Below are 23,792 nucleotides of genomic sequence, written 5' to 3' on the forward strand. Positions count from 1 at the left end.
TCAATAATAGTTTACAAGATCAAATTAACATATGGATTTTTGATCAGCTAATCCTCACAATATCCATGTCAAGTATAAAGGTCAATATTATTAAAATAATGTCTCTAGGAAACAGCAGCTTTAGATACTGGTTATTTAAACCACCCAAACACTAAAACCAAATATGATGAATAAAAATATCAGAATAACTCAGCTGCCTGCCAGAATATACTGTTTTTTCCATCCTTTCATTTTGTTACAAAGTACTACATAGAAATATATTTTTACCTGGCACGTCCCAAGCTAGAAATATAGAATATGCATCAATTACTGTGACATTATATGGGACATGAATTTTCTCTGGTGTTCGTACTGGTGTTTGTATAACATATTTATCACTAGTGTTGCTGCCGCCCCAAGTGCTGGCTTCCAGCTGGTAAACATATCTGTGCAAACACAAAAAGATCAGTAGACACTACGGTTAGAAGCTTTAGGAATATCAGTAATAGAATATTTCCATTTTCACCAATTTAAAGTGAATACACTATACAAAGAGTACTACGAATACTGCATTAGTGAAGATCTTCACCTTTAAGTTTTCTTAATGCGAGAAAAGTAGCTCTTAACTTATGATAATAATAATTTTAATACTAAAATTTGCATTAGCTTACATAAGAGAGAGAAGTATTGACCAGAAAAGTGTTCCAATTAATTTCAGAATGGCTTCCATGAAAATATCAGCAGCTGCTACTTTTGAGCTGGTATGATCAATATGCATAGAAACATTATAAACCCTGTGCAGTGCTGTTTGCCACATAAAGACTTGATTTTTTCTAAGTATATTCCATGAGGGAAAAAAAAAAAAGATGAGCCACCAACAACCACCCAAGGAAAGAAAAAAGCCTCCCCTTCTTCGAATTGAAATGACCTATTCTCAGAAAAGGAAAAAAAAGAGAAGTCCTTTGATTTAGGCTTTCCAACATTTGGAAGCCTCCTAAAAAGGCTCTAGAAATTTTTCAGTAATGAAGTAATACTGTAAGAGATTTTTCTTTTGTTAAAAGAGCAAGTTATCTTTCGTAGAATCATAGAATCGTATGGTTGGAAGACAGCTTCAAGATCATCGAGTCCAACCATTTGCCCTGCACTGTCAGGGTCCCTAAACCATATTGCTCAACACCAAATCGACACGTTTTTTAAACACCTCCAGGGACAGGAACTCCACCACCTCCCTGGGCAGCCTGTTCCAATACTTCACAACCCTCTGTAAAGAAATTTTTCCTGATATCTAACCTAAATTTCCCCTGGCGCAACTTGAGGCCATTCCCTCTCGTCCTGTCATTCATACGTTTCATAAACACAGTTACATATATTTTGAACATCTTTCACATATTACCAGAGCTCTTCAACATGCCTTACCTACTGTTAGGCTGCAGGTTAACATCTGTGAAATTCAGATCTGTACTGCCACCCAGGAAAATCTGTTCTCCATCACGAAATAATCCATACTGAGTAATGAGACCATTGGGTTTCTTTGGTTCACTCCAGTAGATTTCCACTTCTGTTGAGCTCACTATGATATGATGAGGTTTTGGCCATACCCCTATTAACATCATAATGACATTTTTTTAATTTTATGACAGAATCGTAAAGGCGTTTTTTTCCTTTCCCACAGTTTGTGCTGCTTCTTTCAGCAATGTAACGAAAGCATAAAACATTGCCAGAGAGAATCACAGAATTTAGCATACTTTCTGAACTTACATCAAATGCAACCAACTAGACAAGGTACAGATTAATGGAGAACAAGGCCAAAGGCTGCAGCCTTTATATGCCCAGTTGTCTCTGCATATTTATTTGTGCTTTAAAAAAAAATAAGCATCTGCTAATTCTAACCTCGCCAACTTAAAGAGGAACTTGGGGAAATTGTCACAAAAATAAAGTAGAAATGCAGTGCCAGGCAGTCAGTATAAAGAGTATGTTAAGATACAAATACTCCAAGAGAGACAGATTCTCTTGTGCAAATTTATACACAATAGCTTGATGCATGATAGCGGAGTTTGGCACCTTGTTAAACCATCAGAAAACAGAAGCCCATATGACCATCTCTTTGCAGTTCTATAAGAATGTCTTTTCGCCTTACCATGAGGAGCAGCTTGTAAAGTTTGACCTGAAAGTGGTTGGCTAGAAGCACACCCAGCAGATGTGCATGCAGTAAGCATGAAGCTGTAATTAGTGTATGGCTGCAGACCTAGAAACAGCAAACAGAGGTTAGAGTGAGATGTTAACATCAGGCATCCCACGAATTGTATTACTACACAGAAAGTTACTGGACTTAAAGCTAACTTACAGTATTTTTGGCAAATATAAAATATGAACCATTCTTATTTCACATCTGAATAATAACGAAATGGTACATTCCAGCTAATTTAGATATATAAACTCTACTAGTTTAAAAGACCTGTCAAAACAATTCAGATTGAATGTGTGTCTATGCTGCCATGGAGCTATGGATGCCCCTCATATAGAAATATCTGAATTAGCTTCAAATCAATTAACTTAAATGGTACTTGCAGTAGCCCAGATTATCATCTGAAAATTTACCCAGTCTCTAAGGTGTGGTTGTTTTTTGTGTGGTGGGTTTTTTTATTGTTTCTTGAGTTTTTTAACCTATGCCTGTATGAAATGGTTAAAAATAAACTGGAAAGCACGTAAACATTCCTGGCACAGACATAATCTGCATCGCTGGTAATGGCTATAGAAATTCGAAGGTTTCCAACAGATAAGCACCTGAAAGTGTAACTCATTAGAGTTTTGGACTTGGTAAGCTAAAGAGCCTGTAATGTTTTGAAAATTTATTAAAAATATATTTGCAAAAATAAGAAAAGATAATAAAATACTCTCTTACTTGAACATGAAATCTACTATATTGCAAACAAGTCCAAAGATAGTCTGTTACTGCCGCCTTCCCAACTTCTGTTTGTTCATTTTTTTCCCCTATTTTTTCCTATTTGTTACAAAATTTTACTATAAATGCTGTAAAGCAGTTAGAAGCAAGACTGACAATCAAGCCCTCCCGATTACAAGATATTAATTTCAGTTACCTTTAATTTTTTAAAAACTATTTTTTCAGCTTAAATGTTCTGTGCTGGACACCCTTGAATGAGACTAAAAGAGAATGTATTGCTTTGACCTTTCCTTGGAAATTTTCAAACAACCTTGTGCTGTGTGTCAATGACTTCAGATTTGACATCAAGTTGCCTGAAGCTTAAGAATTTGACTTTAGGACTCCTCATAAAATTGTACCCCAAATTTGGCTATGATACTAAGCTTTTAAAACAGCCATTTCTGCACACCCATTAAAGGCTTCTTACAATTAAATCATTAAAGATGCAGATCTCTGCAAGCCTATCCTGAACACCTCAGAGCTCAGCTTTAACTGCTGATCAGACTGCCTCACAATGCATGCTCCAGTCCAGGTTACAGGATCTTTCCTAAACTACTTTTTTTGGTATTTCTCAAAGTTAATCTTAAAAATGGTATTATCAGGCACAGGCATTGAAAACTTCTGGCACGTTTTCAAGGACCCTCTTGTTAACATCTCCTAATACATTAAAAAGAAGTTCCTGTTCCTGAATGCAAAGGGGACAAATAGTACAAGAAGCAGCAAATTATACACAAAAACTCTGCGAAAATATTGAGATTGCAAAACTGAACACTCATAAACTATGAAATCCCACTGTTAGGACATTGTACAATATGAATTGTCCCCCTTTGTATAGAGGCTTTGTGGCACAGTCCTATCTAAAATTCCCTCCAATATGTGGTCTCTGGCCTGCCTACGTGCATGTAATTCCAGACTTTTTTTTTTGTAGTGTCCACCTCTAGAGCAAACAGTTGCTTTACTAATACCAACCAGCTGAGCATTGCAAATGGCTTAATGTTGTACCAGAAGAAATAAAAAAAAATAAAAAAAAAATAAATTCTATCTCTCAGAAACAAGATGCTGACTCAAAGAGACTGAGAAGGACAAAAACCTCCCTGGACCTGCCAGGAGGCCATCCGGGATGCCCAGGACCTGGCTGCCAGAGTACCTGGTATTATGCAAAACCTTCTATATCTGAGCACAACTGGTGACTTCAGCTGCAGCTCCGAGAGGCTGGCAGCAGCTGGAGGGAGAGCCAACATGGGAGCATAGCCGCCCTACGTGCTGCCACTTGGCCGTCGTCCCAGGACACTGTTCCTTCTCCTTCCTTCGGTGGCCAATGCTGCCAGCCCCTCATCGATCCATGTTTTATCCCTCTGAGTTGGTAGCATCCCTATCGCCTTCCTCACTGTGCTCCACGCTCGCACGATCTTTGGGCTTGCACCTCCCTGACTTCTGCTGAGCAAAAGGGAAATTTAGCTCTGGGCAGGTGTAGAATTATGCCCATCTACACTAAGATTCCCAGAAGGAATAAACCTACCAAACAGCAAAAGCTGAGGCAGCAGTCCTATAGTACAGGGCCCTTTTTGTGTTGGTTTTTGGTGTGGGTTTTTTTTTTTTTTCCTGTTTTATTCCTCCCTGGAAGAGGCAGAGCTTGTGGACTGAATGAGGCAGTAGCTCTATGTACAAATGACTACACTACTGTGTAATCCAGACTGCTTGTGTGAAAGAGGCTAAATCAGGATTATACAGGTCAATTGATACGTATTATACAGGTCAATTTTTAAGTGCATGGCTTTGTGACCTTAATAACGTACCTTTGATGTAGCTCATATGCTTAATTGGAATTACTTCAAGAACAATGCAATTCTGCGACAAGAAAAAAGGTCTGGGCAAGATCTTTGTTTATAAACAAATCCTTGCTTATAGCCAGTATGAAGATATTTTAATTAAAATATATTACAAACAAATAGAGAGAAAGAATAAGCAACAATTATGTAGAAAGGTAAAATACTGAATGGAAAACATGCAGGCTGCTTACAAATTGAACAAGACGTGAAGGAGAGAAAATAAAGAGATGACTCAGAGGGACAGCCCTGACTGTAACCTAATCATAAACTGGAGGAGAAGAAAAATCATCTGAACGCGGTGTATAAAAGCAAGAAGGAGAAAATGACAGTTGCAGACTAGAGAGAGGCAAAGGCATGGAGGAAAGCCAAGTATTTAACATTTCAGGATAGAAAAGATTACTGTGGCAACAAATTACTTGAATTCCCCTAAAGGGAGTCATGTTCACTTTTAAAGGAAACATGCATAATAAAGCAATACTCATTTACAACTACACTTTAAAGAGAAAAATGGACATTAAAAAAAGAGCACATGGTTTCACTAAATTTATTGGTGATTCTGGAAATTCTGATACCTGAAACCTCTAGTCGTACATGGAGCAGTCAGAGTAGACTTTTATCTAGATTATTAAAGCTTTGCATTAAACACCTTGTCTTATGTATGCTTTGGAAAGCTCTATGCAAATCTACGTATGTGATTAATAATAAAAATAACAAGTAAGATAATCTTGAAACATAAACAGTATTTTGCTTTTCCAATTTCCCTACTTGATTGTTCACTAGAGGATACTTCTCCTTTCCTTTTCTTTTTTGGTCTATTATTGTGGGTTTTAACAATTTATTTATTTATTTATTTTAACTTAGCAGTCTATCTTGTTATTGCAGCATTTGCCATTTGCCAAAAGGCTGTGAAACAGTTGTTTTTTAAGAATGCATTGTTCTATTAGCCAAATCAATTCCTTCTGATGCTGTTTGCCTCCATTCGTGGGTATGGCTCCAGGAAGGTCAGTAATTAGCTTCTAGGCTAACGCACCCGGGCCCCACTGTGGGAATTTTACTCAAGAGGATGTCAGATTGCTGACCACAGCCTCGCACAACCCCTCCACCCCCAAGAGTTTCCTTTAGATAAATATTACTAATGATTACTAATGCATGGAGATAGATAGAGTTGACCAGTGGCAACATTTCTGTATCTCTTCAGTTTTCACTATCCTGAAATGGAGAATATGTTCAGATGAAAGTACTTCAATCCATTCAGACATAAAGTATTTCTTAATATTGTTTCTTTTACTAAAATAAATGCCAATGATCTTGGCTTGGCTTTTAGCTAAAGGTGATTGATCCTATAAATTCCTGATAAAGCCTTTTACTTGGGATGTTATCTTTAGCGTACTAAAAAGGGGGAGTTGAGAAGAATCTTTGCTATAAACCCACCTGCTGCTGCTGAAGAGGGCACTCTTAGCTTTCTTTTACAATTCCCCTAATTATTTTCTTCAGTCTTACCCTCTGCCTGGCCCCCACTGCAAAGCATTAGCAGGCCCATTTGTAAAGTAGTAGTAACACAAAGTGAAACAATGCCATAACTGTCATCCAAATTGTTCTGTACAGGGTAGTGGAAGTGTTCAGTAATAAATGATATAAAAAGGTCTTTTATTGACAAGCTGCCATGTGCTGTTTGCATTAGAGAATATGAGAAGATGATGGCTGCTGCCCCTAGGTCCCAGTGGCATTCAACTCAGTGAGATAGCAGAAAATGCTTCAGTTTGCTTAAAGCATTGATAACACCTCTAAATAATTAACTGAGGACTTCCTGTCTTCAATTACTTAATGCTTTTTTTAACATCTTGAGAGGATTATAAGCAATTTATGGATTTCACATGATGAGCACATTCACCACTATTCCCACAAAGCATTTGTGGGATCATGTTTCCAAAGCTTTGATGTAATTAAAAATAAGCAGCAAGACAATGGTGCAGTGGCAAGGTGCTTGCCTTCTCGTCTGTTATTTGCAAGACCCCAGATTCAAAGTCTCAAGAAATACTAATGCTACAGCTTCATTAATGTTCCACTGTTGCTCAGGGAAAAGCGGACAGTTTTGGAAGAAAAAAAAGCCTTAAAAAAAGGAAGGTGAGAAAATCAAAACATATATCCACAGGGAATAAGACAGCAGTTCAAACATTTGAGATTACGCATGATGAAATAAATTTGATTGTTTTATCTCATTCTTCTAATTTAGAGAGCAATAATTATCCAAATTGCTACATCACTGCGTTGAATTCCACATTATTACCAAAGGAAGCTCCTGCAGAAAACAGCACAAGATTTGATTATAACTGTCAGGAGGAACGAACACTTATTTCATTCCTGGCTTAACATGGCAGCATTGGACAGTGGCTTAATGGAACAGGCACACAAACAGAAAAAAACATCCTTGTTTCTCAGGAGGTAATTTCATTTCCTCTCCCTTCCAACTGGTAAGAAAACCAATATCATTTGCATTAAAACCTCAGTTACTGTAGAGGTATAACTGCCTTTTGGGAAAGATGTGGAAGCACAAGAAGTATTTATCAATGGGTTTGATATAAATCATTCCTTGTTGGTAGGCATTATTTACAGTATAAACTTAAAACTGTAATTCTAAACCATGCACCACCAACTGGCATACTCCAGTTAACATTTCATGTCCAGAAGCACTGAATATGGAGACAGGTGTAATATACAGTTGATGAATTTCACATTGATGAATTTCATACTTGAGCATGATATTGTCAAAGAGGAACAGCAATCCTTTACTCCTCTGTAAGTTACTACAGCAAGGAACAACTCTTTAAAAGCAGTAAGAGATCCACTCTGAGTCAGGACTCATGTCTGAGGAGTGGTTGAGAGCGCCATATACGCTGTACAGATTTTATGTGCCGTAAGTCAACTTCCACTCTTTGTGTGGCTATCATATGATGTGTATAACAGATGAATTTCTAAGTTTCCTACTTGAGTGAAAAAAAAAAAAAAGGAAAAGATAATGTATTTATGAATTAATAAAAATCATAGATACAAGAATTTGATGAGCAACCTGAGGCCAAAGAGTGAAAAAATATCCCAGAACGCTTATGCTCCTGTTTTGTGTTCAACAGAAATATTTCTAAGAATAATTTTGCTTCAGTGTAACGTTCAAATATAACTAACAATTGAATATGTGAAAATGATACACTTGAAGTCTGAGTCAAACCTTCTCCCAAAATCCATTGACTAAAGCTTCTTTCACATACAGACACACTAGTGAAATTTCACCAAGTATTTTCAAAATGGCTATAAGTAATACAAAAGATCATAAAAAGAATCCAGGATCTTTCCCTTTCTGTCTTCCTTTCCTTTTTATTATCTCAAGCATAAAGTACCAGATCCTTCTTGCTCCTACACTGCTACACATTCACAGCAGCACTAGTGACTTCAACTGCACATTAATGACAGTAAAAGGAGTTGAATCTTTGTGAAAGGATGGCAAGTCTACACAGAATATCTGAGACCTCGAGCACACCACAAAGCATGCATCTTGAATTGAGCTGCATAGATTTATTTTAAAATTTTGAAATTAAATCTATTAATATTTTAACAAACAGCAGCCAGAAAGGAAAGAGATGGAAAAAAAAAAAATTTAAGATATGTAAAGTCATGATAAAGCATTCTAAACTGTGCATAGTATCGGGGATTTAAAAGTTACTGACAAGTAGCATTTTTAATATATTAATGCTGTCTTATATCTTAAGGACAGGACATTAGCCTGTCAGAGAGCTCTGCCTCCTTACCTGATACTGTGTGCTGCATTCTGCTTGCAGCATCAGTGTATATAAGTCCTTTCCCTACTTGATGGATCTGGTACTCTCTGATGACACCGTTTGGTTTCTTGGGCGCAATCCAGCTTATATGTAATGCTGTTGAGTTCAAAGCACTGACGTCTGGTGGCTGAACACTCTCTGGGACTCCTTGGACAGTGACTGCAACTACCTGAAGACATATGAATTAAACAGCAATTTAATGTAATAGTACACTAGATACCATGATCAATGAGAATGTCACTTTTGTTTTAAAATGTTGTTTGGCCTGGCATATCATTACCAACAGCCTGGAGAACTAGTTACTTTTTTCCTCCTTTTTCACAATGAAATCTGACCTTGAATACATTACATAAGTCTATGTCTACAATTTATCACAACAGGTTCACCACATTTTAGCTCCAGTGTATAGCACAGAGTGAAACAACAAAAACTGTATTGCTTGAAAACTCTTGATAACTCTCTTCCATATGGTTTGTCAGTGTCTCTGCATTTTAACTGCCTGATTTCATATATTTTAAGAACCAGTAAACATGGGGCTAAGCCTCCATATATCCCATGAAATCTGAACTCTATTGTAATTATTTGCAACTCCATATTTTTGTAAGGAAATCAAAGATTTTGAAAGACAGAATAACTTTGCACTTCTTAAGCTCTTTCTACAAAAAAGGAAGAAATAGGAAAAAGCTAATTTTCTATCGACATATCTCTACCATCTCCTACAGAGGCATTTCCAAATTACATTGGTTTAATAAGTAAGTCAGACCTTTTTCTCTTTGAGAATCACTTTTCTTTTTCTGTTATTACCCCTATAAAGTATTTATATTATGCTGTAAATATAAAATGTGCCCTCTATAATATATTGTCTTAGTGCATTCGGTGGAATCAGTCCCTACTTGCAGACTTCAGTGTTTGCAACAGTAAACTCCTTAATTACAGACAAGTGAAATAAGCAGGATTTATTAGCTCAAGCCTATGGTCGCAGCGACTGTGCCTACATAGCTTCCAGACCACAGCTCTGTGTGCAGGTAGAGGACTATGCCTATCTCCATCCCTCTGCATCAGTACTTCTTTTCTTATACTTTTGGCTGAGATTTGCACCAATAAGAAAAACACTTAAACACCTGGAAAAAAAAAAAATCAACACTTTAATCCTATAGATATTATAATTACAAAGCATAGTCATTATTCCCCGTCTCTGCCCCACTTGCAGTCTGGAAATTTCACTTTCACTTGCAGTCCTGGAAATTCATTTTGATAGAGACAAGGATATTATTGTGAAAAAGGGGTCACTTAAGAAATAGTTTTTCCAAATGATGAGTAGTAAGGCAGGTACTTCGCAGAAAAGAAACTAGAGCTGGTTAAACAGTAATGCTGGTGAAAGGCATCCATGATTCAAAGTGGTACAAAAGAAAATGAAGCAGTGACTAAGGGAGGGAATAGATTCTGTTTGCTTAAAACTGAATCAGAGGCAGGCTGAACACAAAGGCAGTGTAAAGCCTGAAGCAAGTGCAGACGTGGAACGCCAGCGAAGGCCAATATAGTGGAAGGAGTCTCAGCATAAGAAAATTGTTGAAGAAATTGATAGTCTAGAGTTAAAGCAGATATACTAAGAACTAACACCAAGAAAGAAGAGGCTATAGACCTCTTACTGAGAAGCACAGATTTAACTTCAAGGCTTAGAGAAAGTGCATTTTAATATTCCCTACTCTATTCTATCATGTACAGCCTTCTCTTTAACAGACATCAATTCCTACAGTGCAATTTCAGCTTTGCCAAGACAGAGATACTGCTTTCTTCTGCTGCTTGCTTGTTTAAAACTTAGATTCCAAATAATCGCCTGTCAATAGTTGAATCCAAGTAAGATTGTTCATGTTTCTCGCTTCCTCACTCAATAATCAGCATGTCTTCAAATTACGCTGTTCCAAAAGCATTTTTATGTTACCACACTGGCTGATAAAATTCTGGCACCTGTTCCATAAAGACCAATTCACTAACCTTGCTGCTGTCTGTGCAACCAGCAACAGTGCAGGCTCGCAGCTGGTATGAATATTCTTGATATGGCTGGACACCACTTGTGTCTATGAAGCTCATTTCTGTTCCTCTAAAACGCTCGATTCCATTTCGGAGAATGATATAGTGAATAATAAGACCTATTGCAAAAAGAAAGTTTTCCCTTTTGTTAGCTGAGAAATCTGGCATGATGGTATACTGCAATAACCTACTCTGCACAGAGAAAATATTAGATGAAATTTCTAGGCGACCACTGCAACAGACGATCATTCTGCTTAAATGGCTAATGTCAGTTACCAGCTACTCTCCTCAACCTCTACATCAACATCTCAGTAGATCTCAATTTTTATTGAGAGCTATTCCAAGTTTTCTCTTTGTTTGAAAATCACAAACAAGATTTCCTGAAAGAAACATGAGTATCACCCACTCCCCCCACCTCAAATCCTCAAATATTTTATAACATGATTGTGATTTTCTGATCATGTTTGCCAATTATTATTACAACTGTTCTCAAAAGAGGATTCTGGGCACTTCTTAGAGACATACTGAATTGTCTTCTCTGAAGACAGACTCTAATCTTATTTGCAATTACAACAATCTCAACCTAGAGTAAATTCTTCTTGTAGAGTTTAGGAATATGTATATTTCAGTGCCAGTGATCAATTAAGAAACGTTTTGTGATTTTGGAACACTACCAGTTGAATACAGTTTAAAGATATATTAATACCATTTGGTTGAAGTGGTTCTTCCCAGTTCAGAAGTATCATGTCTTCCCGGTTATCTGCTTTGGTCCATTTTGGTGGACTTATACCCTGTGGCACATCTTGCTTAGTGACAGCTCTGCTAATTTCACTGAAGCCTTTTCCATAGCTATTCCAAGCAGCCACCCTGTACTCATATGTGATAAAAGGTTCGAGGTTCAGGTCTAGAAAAAGAAAGTTACATATGGATCATCTCAGTCTTATCAAAATACAAAATTACTTTTTTTTTTTTTTTTTACTTTTTTCCTGTGCATATGGGACTACTCCTGAGTTTAAAGACAGATGTGGAAGTTGTTCCTTTAGTCAGGGCCATTTTCTGATATAGCAATACTTCTATCAACTTTTGTGAAAGCAGGTTCAGAACTTACCTATTCACTGAAATTCTTGCTACTAATTTCATTTCCCTGAAAATACTGTCCTGATTCACAGATTACTTCTTAAAGAATGCTACTTCACTACAATTGCTTCACATTTAATTAGAATAACTGATAACATTCAGGACATCTTTCTTTTTTCAGAGCAAGGTAAATACATTAGCAAATCACTAATCTGATATGCTACTTTTTCTTACCTGTAAATGAATACTGGTTTGGACTTCCCGTGTAGATAGTCTCCTCTTTCGCTGGACACACACCTTCTTTTATCTCCTTTTCTGTACTACTCTGTGAACCTTTTATCCATGCACAGATACTCTCCCTAGGATCAAAGTCACACTTTCCACAATGTGCTGTTGCGTCCATAGATAAAGGGCAAAGGATATTAGCCTTACATTCTTCTTTCACCTAAGGAATACACATTCAATTTTAATATATTTACCCCATCTTCCTTTCTTTACAAATGTTTCCATTAGTATTTCTCTGTCTTTATGCAACATTCAGATCAGGCAACCACATTTGAGTTTGCTGATGTGTCTGGCATATGGGAGATCCTTTCAGCCTTTGGCCTGTCGACTGTCTTTGATCATTAATGCTTTTAAGAAACAGATTTTTTTTGTAGGGTACTTGCATGAAAACATCACGAATTTTAACTGCTGGAAGCCCAGAAGTCTGGGTCTGTTGAAAGTAGAAGAGTCTAGAATCAAATGAGAAGAGGATTTTATCGGAGAATTTGAACAGTATGCTGCTGCAAAGGCCCATATCCAATGGCAAATCAGTAGCAAGTTCCCAGCCCCTCGCACAGCTTGCCAAATACAAAAGAGGGCTCTGTGCAATTCCTTGGCAGCTTTCAAGAGCTGAGGACCCTATTCATGAGCTATATAAATCATGTCCTCTACCACATCACTCCTAAACTGAAGTTTTCCTGCAATAAGAGGACTGCTGCAATAAGAGGACTTCTGCAAACATTGATGCCGACAGATTTAACTCATAAAGAACAATTGACAGAAATTGAAATATACACTGAACATCCACAAGTTTCCATTAAAATTCATGAAATAATATTTTTGCCAAACAATAAGCCAAGAGAGCCATATTTCTCATAAAATATAGGTTGTTGCAGGAAGAAATGCACTGCAATATTTGCTACAAATATTTCTGCCCATTAGGCTACAAAGTTTAGAAGGATAAACAAACAGATTATATCTAATGCTTTCTTAATTCACCTATTGAAATTAGTTTGTTAGCTGATTATGAACTTCAGCTGATTTAATTTCCCAAACTTGGCACTTTCACCAAAATTAGACTGTGATAGATATCAATATAGGATGTAGGATATAGATGGAGTTCATTCACATAAAAAGAAGCTCCAGAATATGTCTCAGAATATCAGTCCTTTTAGTGTTAGTCAATCTGTACATAACAGAAAGACAGCACTACTATCTCTTTTCTACTGCAGGTAAGTGAAATACAAAGCGCTTCCTTTGTTTATACATTATACCCAAGGCATGGATCTAGCATGTTGTCTAGCAGAGTTCATTAATCTGTTCTCAGCCATTTTTTTGCCTTGCATGAACTACTAATACAATGCATTGAGGAGCTGTAGCTGACTCATCACAACACTTGGATTTTCTCTGCGAGAAAATTATTCACTCTGAAAATGAAATGACATAAAAACCTTGACATGAAAAGGAGAAGACAGAAAAAATATTTGTGTATTAACTTAGCAAGTGAACAAAAAGGATAAAGGAACACGTGCATGTGGCAGGATAGGGTGTGTTTTTCTTTTAACTTCAGTGATAAATTCTACAATATCTACCTGATTTCCATATTGTAAAATTCACAATATCCAACGCTCTTTCCTTCTCTCTCACCTATTTTCTTTCTCTTGAAATATAAATACAAATTTTTATAAAAGAATATACATATATATAAACAGGATTTCCATACTTTGAAATGTTCATTTTCTTAAACAGAAATTGTAATAACAGTTGACAATACTTTTGCAGCTTACGTATAAAACCAAGATGCTAATTCTTGAAGATTTCTATTGAATTAAACTGGAGTTGCAAGAATTTGCAGCTTTGAAAGTTTGGCCAAAGTGTCTCATGCTGATACCTATAGCCACTAGCCATTCTTACAAAAGATGTAATTAGCCTCTACGGTGCTTATTTTACTCTTACATTAAAACAGAGTGAAAACAAACTGTATATGTCATTAGGCACAAAAGGCACCAAAAAATATGATAGCCTCATTTTTGCTAAAAGTTATACAGGAACCTGTCCCTGTACTGCTGAAATTTATGCCAAAATTGCCACTGGTTTTCTATACGACCAGGATTAAGTCTGTCAAGAAATATCAATTGCTTTATTTTTATTTATTTTTTTTATGATGTTGGGGAACCTATGTCATAGTGCCTGCCCAAATTGAAATGTAATAGCATTTTTATGCTTCAGAACTGGCCACTTCAATTTTAATTTCCACTTAAGGAACATCATCAGGAACAGTGGTCACAGAACGAAAACTGGCTATACATGCCAGTCTTGTTAGTATGCCAGATTTTAGCCACTGTACTAATCTGAAGTGCTGGGCAACACTTCACAGAGGCAGCTAATCATTATTAATTCCTTTAGAATTCATTGCAATAACATCAATCATGGTGAACTCATTCGGTATTAATATGGATGTAATGTGAAAATGAATAATGCACACAAGAGTTTTTATATTCCTATTTTAGAAAAATAGTTACGAACAGTGTATTTCTCTTTGCATTGTCAAATCAGAGCTACCGAGAGATTTTCTATCAATTACCTTCATCATCATTCCAGCTGAAACCTTGTCAGAGCAAACATATTTCAAAGGATTATATCCAACGCCATTACAGCATTCTTCGCTCTTTGGAATAAGTTCAGTCTCACAGCATTTTACTGGCACTTGGTCATTCTTTCTAACATGTGCTAGGGACTCACCACTGGAACCTGAGCAGCATATGGTATCTGACATATTAACGTATTCCTGCCCACAACAGAACATCCCTGAAATGAGCAAACAAACAAAAAAATATCTGAATATGAAATGTAAGTAAATAAATAAATAGATAAGAAAAGAGAAAGCTCAGAATGCAATATAGCTTGGCATAAAACCATCAGCAGCTGGAATTACTCAGATTTAGCTAAAGTGAGATTAAATAAGAACGTGAGGTGACTGAAGTAAGTGTCCTGACTTCTAGACCTACTGAAAACAATCAAGAATTGATATATATATATAAACAGGGATCTCCTACAATCAACTTACACAATTGCTGAAGGTTTGTAAGAACCTTCGCTGTGAAAACCCATACCAAGGTACTGTGCACAGCAGGTCAAAGACAGACTGTTGACGAAAATCTCCTGTAGAATGCAGAAATTGAGAAAGCTTCTCCATGTACTTTCCAGTCAGTTCTCATTCATCCCCGCCTTACGTGGGCAGCCTTCCAATAGTGCATCTTAGCATTCCAGAATGTTTCATATTAAATTTTACCTTTTAAAGTCGGGGTTTATTCTAAACAGGTAGAACTGAATAGGTCACTTGCAAAATACCCACAGTGAAGCTTCAGTCATCTAATACAGAGAATTATTTTTAAGATGTTAATATCTAAATAATATTTGCACATATTCTTCTATTTTTAATAATTTTATTTTTAAAATTAAAGCTTGCCATAACCACTGTAGTTTTCAAAATATTCACATGAATGATTCTGCGACTGTGAAATACCAGCTTTGAACCCCACACCATTTAAAGAAAGGGGTAAATTTTAACTCTGAACCAAATGCTACAAACACCTCTATAATTGGCAATGAAATAAATGTTATTACTAATTCAACTAGAAAGATACCACAAAAAAACCCACAGGTCTGTGATATACAGTTACATCTACAAAGTAATTTGTATTCAACATAATTTCTTTAGTATGTCGACATTTAAAACACATGCAAAAGTGGCCACTTTTCTCACTGCCATTTATTGCAGCAAATCTCTCTTAGGAAGTCATACATAATGAAAATTACTCTTTAAGGGTACGATCCTGCTAAAGCATTCAGAGCATTTCATTCCAATCACTGGAATGACTCAAAATGGTGACGTTACTTGCATACTTTACCCATTTGTAGGGCTGGTTCCATTCACAGAAATCAAACTGTGACTACCAGCTCTCCAAGAGGTGAATACTTCCTCCTGTTCACACCCTTTTTTCAAATTGTCTTCAGATTCTAACAATTTTAAGCAGAGAATTAATGCAGAAAATGACTCAATTCAGTACTAATAAGCAACTCAGACAGCCCCAAGGGACTTTTGACAGGCAAACTAAAATTTTGATAATGAACTGTTTTTCTATTGAAACAAACAAGGCTGAATTCTTTCACTGCGAACCTCATCTTTGTTTAGCTGAATTAAATTTTTCAGCCAAGATTTCACTCACATAACAAGAAGTGACTCCCTTTCTAGTTTCTTTGGTAAACCATTACTTCTTTAATTATTATCAACCTTGTTCCAGTGTGATAAATTGCTAATTACTTAATACCCTAATCAGCGTTCATTCTTTGCACAGATAAACTGTGACAGCGCCATTAATTTAAATAGTAATTTCACTTAATGGCCAGAACGGCACACCAGATTTTTATGCAGCATTTTCTGAAGACTGCATCCATCACTGCAATATTCTGACATAAAGATGTCTGACGTGCACTAACTCACTTAGGGAGAGCAGATGTTGCAGAGCAGAGTTTGGTAGTAATTCCCATAGTGCATCACTTCAGCATGAATGAGCTGCAAAGGCAGAGGTAGACAATCTTCTGAAACTGCATTGCATAGCCTCTGACCTTTGCTTAATTTATCACATGTAGCACTTGACTCCTGAACCTTGACACCTCAAACGTACAATTTTAAATATGCTCTGAGAAAAACAAAATAGCACCATGTAATATTGATGGATTGATTTGCCTTCTAAAAATCACTTCGTTCAATTGCTTAAGGATCCAGAAATTCCTATAAACCATTGCTGAATTCAGCAAAATACCAAAATACAAAGTATTCGTAAATCAGCTGGAAAGTGTGTGTGTCACGCTTTATATATTTATATTTCGTAGGCACATACTGCATTACAGTGAAAAGAAAATCCATGGGCTGGAAAAGACGCTTCCTGCTAACAGTGATTTCTGTCAACAATTATTTCATGTTCATCCCCAGCAACTGAAAAAATTTACAAACATAGCTGAGCGATGAATTACTAATTTAGTAAATCTGCAAAACCAATGCTTTCAAAAGGGAAAAAATGAGTATTAAAAGGCTTAGCCTTTGGAGCCAGAACAGAGGATCAACAAAATACAGAGCCAGTGTACATTGCAGACTACTCCAAAAATCCTTGGCTTACGCGTGGGCATTGCAACTATTACAGATCAGGAACCACAACAGCACAAAGCATCATCTTTCATGGGATGTTGGTATCATGGCATTTTACAAGCTTTTTTTTTTTAAAAAAAAAAGAGCAATCCAAGAGTGGTTTTAGCTGACATTATCCTTTCTAGCCAGAAACAGAGAACTTTGGGTAACGAGAGCACAGCTATGGGGCTGGGGGGGGGTGTGTGCAGTGGCATCGCTGCCAGCCTTTGCCAGTAGGTGTCCCTATGGTCACCCGCCTGAACAAGGCCAAGGAGGGGTGAAAAACAAAACCTAAGGAAACAGAAATTGAAAAGAGTAATGTGAGGTGGACGAAACATCTCTTTTCACAGGACAGACTCTCTGAAAAAGCTTTACAATGGCAAAGGAAAAAGTTCTACCCTTGAAGCCCTTAAACCAACATTCGGTGCAAAGCTGGGTCTAGATTCTGCAGAAACCAGCTGCTTTCAAACTGGTCATGCACAAATAAGGTTATACACAAGGCTTGCACTTTTATTTATTGTGTTTTTCTTGTGTGATTTTTTCCAAAGAATTAAAACTCCCAAACAAAAGCTTTAAATTGTCATTATATTTTTAACCTCGGCATTCACCGCCAACTGCGAAATGGAGCTTCAGAAGCATTTCAGCTTTTGCATAAAGCCACCCCTGTTACCTCTTCCCCTTCTAGACAATGAGATCAGCTTTCCAATTATCATATTCTTGCAAAATCCTACTTATCCATTTGCCAATGATAAGTACATTACGTTTTTATGTAGAAGTATTTTTTCCATTAGAATCATTATAATAATAGGGATAGGGAGCAGGTAGATTTTTGTGTCTGGCTTGTACATTCTCATGATGTATTTAGCGAGGCTGAATTATTCTAAGAAATTAAGCAAAAACCTATTGAGCATGATGTATACCATATGATAAGAATCCACAATCTATTCTATGCCTAACGCAAAAGAATACGATCTCTTTTCAACTATGGCACTAATTCATCTTTCAAACCTATACTTGTGTTCAGCTGCATGCTGGCTCACAGCATAAAGTCCTCACAGAAAACCTGTGAACGATGAAAAAGCCACTGTTTTCTTTTTCAATAGCCAAAAGAATGTCATCCTGACCCATTCTCAAGAAAAATGGTGTAAATGATAGAGCGCTATAGGCTAAACGCATTTTAAAAAGAGGGGTATAAAGGTTTTTTAAATATATATATTTAAGGAAAAAACTGTTAAGAATACATATATACTGAAATGAAGAACATAACTTTCATCCCAAGATACCTGTATTACACTCCTACACAACTCATCTGCCCAGAGAGAGCAGTAAAAACATAAACGCTACCCCAGCAGTTCTGTTCCAACAGCATCTGTTAATTCACTCCATTTATAAAATACATATTGACAAAGACAACTGAACTGGGACCAGGGAGATTTGATTTGGTGTGAGAAAGTCAATTCAATGTGATTTTGTTAAAGGGCTCCTGCAGGCAAATAAAAGAGTTTAAGTAATAAAGTACATAAAGAGATGTTTTATGAGCCAGCCCCGTCTTGTGGCAGCCACACAATGCGCGGCTATGCAAGAGGGCCTTGTTCAGAGCTGATACTGTGAGCCCTGCGTCGACGTTGCAGATCAGGCACAATTAGGGATCATAGTGTTGGGGAGCTAAAATAATGCACGGGGTGCTGTTCCCCGCATACACTCCGTGAGCCACCACTGGAAAGGAAGGATAGTATAGGAACCGCAGAAAGCGTTGCAATGGCTCTTCTGATTAGCCCTTCCTGACAGTCCACACAGAACTAGGGTAATTCTAACACCACAGCGGCTGAAGGATCCAGTGGATACGAAATGTAAGCTGAAGATAGGGCTCATTTGTTGGGAAAGGAGGAGTGGAGTTCAGCCTTCGGATCTGGATTCTTAGCGATGTAGTAAGATCCTCAGTTGTGCAACTAGAGGCTTAAACTGGCACGCATATGGTGAAAGCACTGCATCACTCATCATTGTGCACCAAGCAGAACTGGGTACTAAACCTTCATTATTTCTGTGTTTTGAAATTGGGTTCCCCTTTGAGACTGCAATTGCTCCTGAAGTCTTTTTGTCAGGCTGAGAAAGTCTAAGGCTGATGGTATGTAATTTGTCTAATAACTGTGGAAAGAAAAGACACTAGAAAATACCTGAATAGGGTTTGTAATAATACCTCCAATCTCTGTCACTAGCTAGTCACAGAGTGCTTTATGAGGAATTAGGGTTCAGATTGTACCTCTGAGCGATGGAGTAATTTTCTATGGTGGGCAAGAGATTAATGGGATACACCAGATGAACAAGTGACTAGTGCTAGGGATTAAGTTTTGTTAATGTTGAACGGCAGCAGGTTTACTCCTATGTAGCTGCACAAATGAGCAACTGATCATCAAGCAGATAGCACGGTAATTTTCAATTTCTAGATGACTAACCCTATATCTGCAGAGCAAATGGAAAATCCCAAAAAAATTCTGGCAGCACAAAAGGGCCAAGTCTAACCTCTGTTGTACACACTGAGAGGGGACTGGTCCTATCGCTTGTTGGGCATACTGACAGACCATGTGCTCTTTTTGAATTTCTGGAGTGGCTCCAGGCCCCACAGCTTTCAGATAAAGGCAAGTAAGAGTTACTGAAAGCTCACCATTCTGCAATCTGTCAGAGTAGGTGAGTAAAGTGCAACATCATTTTAACAAATTGGCATACACACCTTCAATCTGAGTGTGTCACTGCTGAATGGTTGGTGTCACAAGAGATCTAGAAAGATGAAGACCCTTTTTTTAAAAAAAACCAAACTTATCGCTTACCTGTGAGAGGTTTGTGTGCAGTCCCTTCTTCTTCATCACCACAACAGATCAAGTCCGTACTTACGACCTCTCCACCACAGCACTGCTGATTGAAACTGTCATGGAGGGATCCACCACAGCAGATCTGATTGCCCGATGTGGAGTAAGGCATTCCCTGGCAGCAAGAGTCACCAATTCCAACTGAAACTCTATTTTGCTCTTCGTTAGGGCAACATACTTCTCCTGTCAATTTAAGAATACAGTTAAAGATTTTATGCATTTATAGCTCTTGAAATCCCTGAGAGGCTTTCGTCTGGTAGCAACAAGTCTGGGTTCACACACTAGTAGCTTCATATATAAAACATTCCACGTGAAAGCATGGAATCACTCGCTACTTAGAATGCTATAAAAGTATTATATTAATTTGTAATGATAATTAAAGAAACATGCATTCATGAATTCAGGGCCAAGACTCTGTAAGATATCAAAATGCAAGCATAAGAAAGACAAACTGAGAAGAAAACCAAAAATAATTTCTGTAAATACGATAATTATACAGCTGAAAACTAAGTAGAGGCAACTACATAGTAAAGAGATCATTCTTGCCAAGATTAACAGAACAGTCAGCTTACTTATTCTCAGCAAAAAATTTCCTTGTCTCCTCCAAAATCATTCCAAACTTGTTTTAAAGGACTAATTCACATTGCTTAAAGAGTTTTTCAGTGTCACTCAGGATTCTGAAAGACCTTAAGGATTGAACTCACTTTTGAAATGAAATACCACCATCACAATCACTGGACTTAGCTGTTACTTCAGCAAAAGCATCAGCTTTTGCAGGAAAAGGCTTAGGACAAGGCTGCCAAGGAGATTGACACTATAATAATGGGCTGGACTGGTATACACTGTGTGCTATGAACAGAGTAGATACTGCTATAAAGGGTACAAAAATTATGGTAAATGGCAAAAATTTTCATTCACTAGTGTCTGTGCTTGATTTTATCCAGTGTTCTGAAAGTTACATCTTTCTGTGTTGCAATGTTTTCTGTGGCTCAAATGTCATTTGGAAGGAGTAGGGTTTTTGTTCTGCTATTGAAGACGGGTAATAAGAGATGATTAAAGTATTTGGATTCCTGATTGTTAATAAAAGAAATGCATTTTGATTTTTAAAACTTATTTTTATCATTGAAAGTAATATCTCCAGTCCTTTTCTTCTGAAAGGTTGGAATTACAGACAGAGAGCCCTAAAACCAATGCAGCTTTTGTCAGAATTAAGCATGTGATGCTATTGTAATTAATGAGTGAGAACACTATCTTCCTTCCCCCTGACATTTCTTGCCAAAGAGGCGCCTGGGTGGTAGTACCATTATTTGTTCTGCTCTGCTGTAAGAATCTATCTTCCCATCTTAGTTCTGGGATGAATATTTGCACTTCTTTGTGCACTACTGTTTCAGGAACTGAGATTCCTGCATTCTTAATTTGTAATCTTCATGCCTTCAAGCCCAGTGTGCTTCAGTACGTCTAGAGCTATCAAGCTGGCCAAACAACATCTGGGAAATATGTATGCTTAGAGAGTTTCCTGTATAAATAACTTTATCAAATAAAGTCAATAATAAACAAAAAAAGATGAGAAGAAATTTTTACAGTATAATAGATATAATCTGTTTAGATACTTCATCATATTTTCCTGCATTCCTTGGAATCTAATTTAGTTGCTACACAGAGAAAGTATTAAAACACAGAATTTAGCTTACATCTGTCAGAAATAAAACTGTTTTTTTTTAAAAAAAGAACTATTAGACATAAGACACAAAGGATCAGTAACCTTCTCATTAACCTCTCAAAATGGGATCCATTCCAAGCTAGGCTTGAAAATGTTCTCTTTCTGAAAACTACCATGCAGTCTTACCAGTTAATTGTTATCCTTATCAAAGAATGACCCACATTAACATTTAGCTTGAGGTTATTAGCATATTTATAAAAATAAAAAAGAAAAAAGTGACCAACACTGTTCATGTTGCTGCCCTTTAGAGTATGGAAAAAGAGAATGCAGCAAGTACACTTAGAAAAAAAATATTTAAAATCGTGTTCAAACATTCACTGTTTCATTTTTGTGGACTGCTGACTGAACAACTACTTTCAGACATAAGACTTTTTTTTCACAGTGCTTTTCTTTCTTGATGTAAACAATATTAAGCTAGTTAACTTAGACCACTGGATGGGGACAGAGGTCACAGAATAATCTCTCCATTTCAGTACATTGAGATTAATGAGGGCAGCAAAATACTCTTCTCTGGTTCTTCCATGTGATAGCATTTTTCTGATGACATCATGGAAGGCATTCTAATATTATGATATATGAATTACTTTTCAAAGGATCAGAACTTGGGATGTGCTGAATGTGTTGGCAAAAATTCAAGCATTTCTGAGCCTAGGGAATGTGTGCCAGCTCATGAGTAATGGAAGCATTTTAGCTCCTGACCTGACAATTGCCTACAAAGAGATATATGCTCTGAACACTGCCCCCTGAAAGGGCTCTCCTCCTCCTTTTCCTCCCCTCTCCCTGTCAAAAACTCACCAAAAAAATGGAAAACCAAACTCTGGACAATAGCACCAAGGCACAGTTTTGGCAAACTTCCCAAACATCTCTGAGAATAAGAGTACGATCAGCCTTAAGAAAAGGACACATTTCCATCAGAGATAATACATGGGGGACGTGTACTTTGATCTGTGACATTGCTAGAAACAAAGAGTAGACAATGCAGAAACAAGCAGAAGTGACGTAATCCATAATATCAACCCCAAATGCTAACAATTGTTCCACAAAAGAAATGGCAAGGGAAAATCACATGGGGTCAAGTCAAGCAGAGAACTAAACCGCACTGCTAAATTGCCTGATGGTGTTCCTATTAAGCAGAACTGCCCTCTCTATTATGCGGCACTTACTGCAATTAAGTATAGTTTGGCATAAATTAGTTCTCTGGGAAATGACCCAATCATCAGGTTTCATCAATTAAGCCTTTCTTGTATAAACAGTGTACTGTTCAGAAGACAAAGTCAGTGCAATTTTCGTTGCTTATCCCACTGAACACTAGTCTTGAAGGCATCTAGAAATCTTGATAAATCCCACATTTATTGCTATGTTTGTATTCTCCTTGGTTTAACAGATATATCAACTTTGTTGCTTTTTTTTTCCTCCAAGCACTGGAAAGGAGTTGTCTCTTACCTACTGATACCCTAGTGTAATAACCACCACAGCACTGATGTTTCGGTTGCACAGCATGTATCTGACCACCACAGCAAACCCCTGGTGAATTAAGAATAAATGGAATGTACTTGTCCTTGCAGCATTGGAAGCCAGGTTTATTGTCGTGCAGAATGCCATTACAACATACCTAGAAGTAGTTAAAAAAAAAGAATCGGTAAGGCAATGTCTGTTAAACAGAACATAATGTGTTCTCTGGCAAAACAACATATTTGAAAATGTGTACAACACATCCTAGTACGGACGCTAAGATGACTGCAGCCAAATAAAATGTAACTTGGCTAAAATTTTGTGCGCTCCAGCATTATCAGACTTCAACAAACTACTGTGTATCTGACAGAATGCTGCTATTTTGTGGCCTTCAACCATACCGCATTTTAATAAAATAGTCCGTTAATATGAAACGTCTTCATCTGCCTTGCAGGCTGTTTGAGTCTCTCGATGTGGAGTAGATTGCAATATGTAGATATAATCTTCCATCACCTTACCCTTTTCTTTTCTCTCCAATTCTTATTTATTTATTTATTCATTTATGATGAAACATGTCATCTGAAACCCATACAATGGAAAAACAGTATTTCCCAATA

The 23,792-nt window shown here is 37.1% G+C and overlaps 1 protein-coding gene across 1 annotated transcript in view; it reads right to left on the reverse strand.

The window, feature by feature from the left end:
* The window catches only part of USH2A (usherin), a 397,560-nt gene that overhangs the window by 66,696 nt on the left and 307,072 nt on the right, over positions 1-23,792 (reverse strand). The window contains exons 48-57 of the mRNA XM_086629442.1: positions 23,167-23,335; positions 19,965-20,186; positions 14,536-14,759; positions 11,922-12,132; positions 11,317-11,514; positions 10,575-10,729; positions 8,550-8,748; positions 2,117-2,224; positions 1,396-1,579; positions 268-425 (exon numbers count right to left, since the gene is read on the reverse strand). Coding sequence (XP_086485568.1) covers positions 268-425; positions 1,396-1,579; positions 2,117-2,224; positions 8,550-8,748; positions 10,575-10,729; positions 11,317-11,514; positions 11,922-12,132; positions 14,536-14,759; positions 19,965-20,186; positions 23,167-23,335 — 1,828 coding nt within the window. The remainder of the gene's footprint in view (positions 1-267; positions 426-1,395; positions 1,580-2,116; positions 2,225-8,549; positions 8,749-10,574; positions 10,730-11,316; positions 11,515-11,921; positions 12,133-14,535; positions 14,760-19,964; positions 20,187-23,166; positions 23,336-23,792) is intronic.

Source organism: Tauraco erythrolophus, chromosome 2 (assembly GCF_009769465.1).
Source record: "Tauraco erythrolophus isolate bTauEry1 chromosome 2, bTauEry1.pri, whole genome shotgun sequence".
Lineage (NCBI taxonomy): Eukaryota > Metazoa > Chordata > Aves > Musophagiformes > Musophagidae > Tauraco > Tauraco erythrolophus.